The 8,195-nt window shown below is 32.0% G+C and overlaps 1 protein-coding gene across 3 annotated transcripts in view; it reads right to left on the reverse strand.

Annotated features, from left to right (window-relative positions):
• CDH9 (cadherin 9) overlaps positions 1-5,933 on the reverse strand; it is a 71,011-nt gene extending 65,078 nt beyond the window's left edge. For 2 of the 3 annotated variants that reach the window (XM_054584001.1, XM_054584000.1), the window contains exon 1: positions 5,653-5,933. In XM_054584001.1, the coding sequence (XP_054439976.1) occupies positions 5,653-5,880 (228 nt within the window). In that variant the 5' untranslated portion in view covers positions 5,881-5,933. The remainder of the gene's footprint in view (positions 1-5,652) is intronic. The other variant, XM_054584002.1, reaches the window with a different exon arrangement.
• Between the last annotated feature and the right edge of the window lie 2,262 nt (positions 5,934-8,195).

The raw sequence follows: 8,195 nt of genomic DNA on the forward strand, positions 1-8,195 counted from the left end.
GTCAGTCTCTCAGGACCCAGATTATAAATGCTCATTAAAGGTCTAGTGAGAGAGCACCTGAATATTAATTTTGAGTAAATATATAATGTCAACCATTTTAGAGAACAAAAACTCAACAAGGATTCAAAGGTCACAGATTTGAAGTGGTAAAACAGTAGACCAGAATAATTAAAATTGTGCCATGAATCAGATTTTGAGAGGTGATATAATTTTTGATGATAAATTCTAGCCGGGAGAATGAAGAGGGGCTGTATATAAGAGGATGCATTTGAGATTAGACTTAAAACAAGGAGAATAGATAAAATTATGGAAAAGGTGCTTAGATATTTCCTGGGAAAAGGCCTGTGAACATAATGAACTAGAGGTCAAGTATAGGAAGGAGAAAGTTTTACTTTACTTAGTGCTAAGACTACATAGTTACATTGACATAGAACAGAGGCTGAAATGTACAATGGTAATGAATAAATTTAAATGTTCTTTAAGCAACTTTGAGCTATTTTTCTATAGATATTTTGTCCCAGATATTGGTATCTTTCAAGAAATACTGTGTAATATGTTTTGAAAATTAAAATGATTTCATGTAAAAAGGCTATTTAGTGTACTATATTACGCAGCTATCTGATAATACAGTACTGACAGTAAAAATTAAATGATAGCATTCTATTATAAAAGTAGATTTTTATATAACTCACGTGAAATAAGCATTTGTACATCATCCTGAGAACGTATTTTTAACGCTTAATATTTTTCTCATGTGTTCCTAGTTTTAAACAACCAACCTATAAAGAGAATTTTGGGATTAAAGATGCTTTTAAATCAGAAGCAGCAGCTACATGTACTGCATCATCAGTAATGGCGTTCTAAAACCTTGATAAAGGTAATTTATATTGATTCTGAAAATCACTATAACACTATAAAAATTTATCAAACATCCTTCAGGAAATTTGAGACTTTATTTCTGTGTCTATACTCATCAAATGGCCATATTCTAAAACCTAAGAGAAAACTATCTATCCAAATACCATATTGTATGTATGCTTTAAGAAAATATCAATGGTCAGTGCATATGTCAACATACGTAAGTGCAAAAGCTCAATTACTCAACAGTTTGATTGCTCAATTTAACATAAACTAGACTCCTATCTGTTCTGGAGTTGGTACTTGTATTTCCATTGTTTTAGTTAACATCTAAACCAATTCTATCTAATTTTAACAAAATCTTGAGAAATGTTAAAATCCCCTTCCATTCTAGGATCCTATGACTAAACTCATGGTGATTTTATCTATGAAATAGTATCTTTTAATTAAAACTATGAAAAACTGAGACTTAACTCTGTAAAATATATATATTTAATATTTAGTTGGTGACTACTTACAGACAGTTCCAGGACACTATGCCAATACCTTGAGCAAAGCAAGTGTTAAAAACATATGTTTGAATTAAAATATAATGGTCAATTAAGTTGACATTTCAAAATCATTTATACTAACTAATGTTTTCTTTAAAAATGAATAAATACTACTCTTGTAATTTAGGTATCTCTTCATGCAATAAATATGTCTTAATAACCAAGTAATAATATCAAATACTTAAATTCTGCTAATTTTAAATAACAAAAAGACATGTAGGCACATGATCAATTGATGAGTAATCCATAACAAGTCGGGATTCTTCAGGAACTACATCTAAGTGCAAAAAATCAAATGCACATGACAGTTTTCTAACAGAACACTAGAAGCCTGTGCTATGCTTCTTGTTAAATGTATTTTAATTAATCTCAAGCAGTGTTACCCGTCTGCCTAAGTAATTCAGTCACACGTATTTATTCAAATTATAGGGAAGCTACATGGTAATTGCAATGATGTTGTAATCCTCTCAAGTGAAGAACCAAAGGTTTCTCTTGGTACAGAAAGCAGAATTGGTAAATATCTGATAGTTTCAGCCAGAAGTGAGATTATTAGGAAAGACAAAAATTGCTCATAATTTCATTCAATGCTTCTGACTTTTCTCACCAATATCACAAATGTCTAAAATGACATTAAAAAAGTTCTATAGTAGTTCCTTATAGAAATATTATTGTGATTTATTTTCTTGCCCCTCCAGTTCATCCTGATAATGAAAGCAAATTTATCATCCTAAATTGTGCTCCATTCATAATGAATTTGTACAAAAGTTTTCAACAAGGACTCACATTCCGTACTTTAAGTAGAAATGCTTGAGCATGGAATGTTGGGCCTTTTACAGTGATGGTCTATACGTAACCCATTCGACTAGCCCGTGTGTGTGTGCGTGTGTCTCTTTTATAAGGCCATATGCAATCCCATTTCCTTGGACTACCCCATGGAAATTTTTATTACATTTGTACTAGCTCCTCCAGCCCATAGTCACAGCCTTCTCCACAATCTTAGAAAATATCAGAAATTTGGACATAAATACATCTTTTTTAAATATTTTTATTTATTTATTTTTAGAGGGGAAGGGAGGAAGATAGGGGGAGAAACATCACGTGTGTTTGCCTCTCATGTGCCCCCTACTGGGGACCTGGTCTGCACCCCAGGCAAGTGCCTTAGACTGGGACTCGAAGCAGCGACCCTTTAATTCGCAGGCCGGCGCTCAATCCCCTGAGCCACACTGGCCAGGGCTTAAATAAATTATAATGACAATTTAATTTAACCTAACAAGAATCTGAGGTTTGGGAAGTATAATTGACTTCTAAGTACTGCATAATTATTAAATGGTGCAACCAGGACTGAACTTTGTAAGTTATATGTTTGTAAGTATGTAGATATAGGTTATATTAAATCTTGCTAGTACTACTTTCCTTGTTCTAAAACTGCTTATTCTAAATTCAGAGTCAAACCCTAGATTTTGCACTCAAGGATTATATATTGTTCTGACTTTATACAATTTTATATAACCTATAAATTAACATGGGTCTTATTTTTCTGGAATACCTAGCTTCTGCAAAACTAAGAAAAAAATGTGAAAATCTCTTCCCATTAGCAACTATATAATCTTTCCCAATCCTGGTGGTATAAGGTAAATATGGTAGGCCTTTACTTCACATGGGGTATTGCCAGTATAGTTGATCCAAGAAGACTACATCTGCCCAGGGCGACCAGAGCGGTGTGATCAAAATTACAGTCTGTGTTGGTGTTCAAGCAGTTAAATCCTCATCAAAACTCATGGGTTCAACCAAGTTCAGGGAAGGGGTCTAGCTAGTCTCTGTAATCACAGATGAATAATAATGGCCAAAGCCTGGAGAGCAGAAGAGAATTTATAAACCCTTATGGACCTAAGGAATGCTAAGAAGTAATTGGAAACCCATATTTATAGTGAAATAAATATGCAGTGTATGGCATATCTAAGACAAGGCCATATTACAAAAGAGAGAAAGTATTTTTTTAAGGAAGTAGAGTAGATTTTTTTCATTAAAATATCTCTTTCCTGTGCATATTGTTTTCCATGGATAATATAAAATAGTTGACACAGATTTGATTTGATTCTCCTCATTTGAGAAAAATTGTGATTATTATATATGGGTTTTCCATATTGGCTCATGATCTAGTTGTTAAAAATAGGCACAAAAAAATTAAATACCTTAATTTGTCTATAGGTAAACACAGAGGTTATTTTCCCAAAATAATCAATAACATTTGATGAATTTTTTTAAATTATATACACACTATTAGTAGTTACCTTGACAAACTAAACTAGTTAAAAGTAAGAAAAGTGGTACAAAAATATCTAAAACATAATGGATACTTTATTTATTGATTTTAGAGAATGAGAGAAACATCAATTTGTTGTTCCACTTATTTATGAATTTATTGGTTGATTTTTGTATGTGCCCTGACCAGGAGTGGAACCTGCAACTTTGGTGTATGGCAACAATGCTCTAACCAACAGAGCTATCTAGCCAAGGTCTAATGCAATGCATATTTTAAAATGTCAGTGCAGTAATGATAGTCAATGCACACTCAATTTTTAAAAAGGAAGCATTTTTGTTTATAGCTAAAGATAAATGCTCGTAGTGTAGCCCTGATTGCCTTAAGATTGTGAGTGCCCCTTTTTATCTGTTTTTCTGTATCTGTGAGTCTCCCAGGATGAAACCCTTTATATAAGGCCACATGAGCTAAATGTGTCTTTTATACACTACCTTAGAAAAAGAATCATAAAGCAATTTCAAATTATTTGACACAAATATTTGTCAGTTGAACTTGAAATATCATGATGTCGGTTACTAACTATTGAGTGAAAAGTGATGTTAAATGAGGGTTGCTGAAGGATGTCATATGACTAACCTGAGGAGAAATGAGAGAGAGGAAAGGAATCATCAGGTGAATTGTATGGGGCAAAATGAGTATAACCTATGAAACCAGAGGAGAGATTTCCACAGAAGTGGAAATAATAGACTTCTGATAAGGGAAGCTGCATTTGAAAAAATAAACTGTCACAAACGCACAAAACGAATAATCAAGTCAAAATTCTGGAAAATTCATAAATAATGGTATTTCTTCTTTAAAAGCAGCAGGCATAACTTTTGTGATAGCAGGTGCTTTTTTGTTTATATTTTTGGCCTGGTCTATCATATTTGCCTGATGTTGCAGTGGATCGAGTGATACTCATATCATTACAATCATTTCTATTATTTAATGCCAAGAAGTAAGAAAAATAAATATCTATGGGAAATGTTAATATTCATAATTGCCCATTATGTTTTATTCTCATGATTTGAAATGAGTGGGCATAAATTGGAAATAATGCAGAGTGAACACAAAAATTGCCTGACATATAAAGTAATATATTAAGATTGTTAAGGGGAAAATAGATAAAACTTTGGACATCAGAAAAATCATGTCACATAGTCTGCAACACAGATTAAAGAGAGAGAGAAAGGTAATGAATCCGTTCCTGAAAACTGAATTCAAGAAGGGAATTACATATTTGCCATTGTCATTTGCTCCCAACTGCTAATGAACAACGTCAACAATCTACAGCAGGATAATGAGCAATATCACCCTGCTACTAGAATGCTATTAAATCTTTCTAAAGGAAGTTTCTTTTGTCCTATTTTCTCCTTTTCTTCCTCCTTCTGCCTCAAACCCTTTGGTCTGGATTGTAGGCATGAAGTAGTTCAGTTTATCTTGATATTAAGAAACAGAAGTATCTACAAGTATTTGTGTCTATTTATTTCTCATACGTATCATACCATTCTTAACTATAATAAATTATTCATAAGTAGAGACAAATACAATTTAGTAATTTTTGGTATATTATAATTGCTTTTGTATTGTCATCTATAATACCCTAGTTATTATTTACACATGATTTAAATTAAATTTCGAAGAAAGCATTTTAATCTTTTAGATGCATATACAAGATTAAATCACATCTAGCTGATTAATAGTAAATCAAGTCCACATATAAATTATTTTATTTTGAGGCATACTATGAGTACTGACCTACATTTAGCTAGTTAAATAAATCAAATTTCTTACGCTACCCTACTGAATATTGTGCAATGGCATGCTTTTTGTAGAACATAATTAGTGAATTATTTTTTAATAATCATTAATGACATGAAAAATTGCTGTAAAAATAAAGTACTACTACTTTCAGCTTCTAAATGATAATATAAACATTCTTACCTTGCCTACATATTGTGTATCTGTCCCTGTGTACTCTTCCAACAAGAAGAACTGATTCCACATCCAGCCACGCTTGGTGCGATGTAGCATTTTACCATTGTCTTTTGTCAGACTCATTATTCTTTTGGTTGGGAAATTACTGTTAGCTTTTTCTTGCAATGGGATAGCATCAACTGAATAAAACATATAGGTCCAGATGAATAGTGGTAGGCAATAGTAAGTCCTCATTATCTGCGTCTTCAGCAGGATATCAAATTCAATGTACCGTCTACTTCCCCTGAGGAGTGGTGGGAGAAAATGGTTTATTAGACTGCGTTTCACTTTAAAATAACCTGTAAACTGTAAAAAAAAATCCTAAATGTTATTTAAATGTTATGTATATTGTTATATATACACTATTTTTCCATGTAACATAAGTAAACTATTCTCAAAAATTCATATACATAAGTTGGAAGACATACATAGCACACACAAAGTAGGAAGTTAATTGTTGACTTTAATATAGTGACTATTGTGCAGCATACAAATGTGAATTATTTGTAATTTAAAATACTGAATATTTTAACAATTAATCTGTACAATATAGCAAAGATCATATTAAGCATTCCTTGAGATTAATAAAAGTACATTATCTATTCAAATATTCATATATGTGAATGTATATACTTTAAATAAAACTGTTTTCTGCACACTATTAAATTTTATGAGCTCTTTCTCTTTCTTCTTCTTTTCCTCCTCCTCTTCCTCCTTGTTCTCTGTAATTGGTTGAGATGTTGCCTAACGGCAAATTAAATGATACTGAATACACTTTGGGTTGTATCTTGCAATACCTACTGTACCGCATTGATCCTTTACAATTGATAACTACTATTTTTTACCAACAATCCTTTGAGTATCTCATAATTTATTTGAGACACAGTTGAACGTGTTCTAAGTGGAAACATTTACCTGATAAATAAAAACAACATGTGTTTATTTCCAAATATAGTGAAGAGCTATACAAAATTGGTACTGTAAAATTAGATGTGAGGTTTTATCTACAGGATAATTTGATCTAGAATCTTGAAACAAACAGTGTCTCTGTTGAGATAGTAAGTGAATTCTTCCTGAAGTAAAAAAGATACCTTTTTTGGTATATCAGAATTAATTTTATTTATTAGCAAATTGGTTTAATGTGTAAAGCATTTAATATAGTGGATGTGAGATGATGATAATGGTGCTGATGATAATGATTTGTTAAGCAATAGAAACCCACCCCAAACTAGCGTCAGCAAAAAAAAAATAAAATGGATTATAAAATCAAATTAATTCTGGAAAGGAAAGAATATAAGGGACAAAGAAGCTACAGGGCGTTTCTTGCTCATGAAAACTAGAATATGAGCTTGAGTACTTGAGTACTCTTCTTTGTATTTGATTCTGTCTCTCTTTTATTCTTTTCTGTCTTGTTTTGAACTCAGCCTTCTCAACCTCATGGAATATAGCAATATATGGAGTTCAGATTTAACATATTCCAAACCAGAAAGCAACTGATAGTCTTTTCTAAATTGAGTTTGAAAAGTCTTGGTAATGGGTTCTGATTTGCCTAGCTAAGGCCACATGCTCAAGGCTGGACCATCCATCTATGAACTCAACTGCAGTTATCCAAACATAAACATCTAATATAAAGCTCTAGCTTAGCTTTATCCCTTATTAGCTCTAAGACTTTAGAATATTTAAGCACATCACTAGGTCTCAACTACTCTTTCTATCAAAGAATAATTAGTATCTGACTTAAGGTATTGTTTATTTACTTTGAACATTTAATAGTCTTTTGTAGTACAAGGGCTTATTTTTAAAACAGAATTTAACTATGAAAATACTAAGGTATAAAGAAATTAAGTACTTTGATAAAGATCTTACAGGAAATAAGTGTTGGAACTCATTTTAGACCCACAGTCTTAAACAGTGTTTTTTAGATTATATATGAAAAGAATTTGGCACAGTCCTGATATATAAATTCTCAATATGTTAATGGTTTATTATCAAACATGGTTACTCTCTATATATGTATATATGTACATATACACACATATATACATACATACATATATGTATATATATAATTTCCCACATAGCAGAGAACGGTGACTGACAGATAATAGTATGGATGTTTGCTATGGTCCAGAGCTATTGGCTCTGTCCCTCAGAGAGATACCCTAATTTTCATACCTATTGTTTTTAAAACACTGTTACTTAACAAAATACGCGTATATAGCTACAAATCTATATGCTTAACAGTAAGAGAAAAGAAAGTCACATCACTTTATATTCTGAAATCTTAGGTGATGAGAATTTTCTTTATCAGGACTTTATGCAGCTATTCATAACTTTGTAACTATGGAACACTAGTAAATTTAATCACAAGAACCGTAAAACTCTGAAATTAATATCAGAAAACTACAATGTCAAAGAGTGCTGAGAACAAGTGCAATGGAAAAGTACCACTGAGTGGCCACTAGCTTGGAACATGGCCTGCGTGTTGTTGATTAGTGATGGTGCAGTGG

Source organism: Pteronotus mesoamericanus, unplaced genomic scaffold (assembly GCF_021234165.1).
Source record: "Pteronotus mesoamericanus isolate MK-2021 breed Mesoamerican mustached bat unplaced genomic scaffold, CSHL_Meso_final contig_75, whole genome shotgun sequence".
NCBI lineage: Eukaryota > Metazoa > Chordata > Mammalia > Chiroptera > Mormoopidae > Pteronotus > Pteronotus mesoamericanus.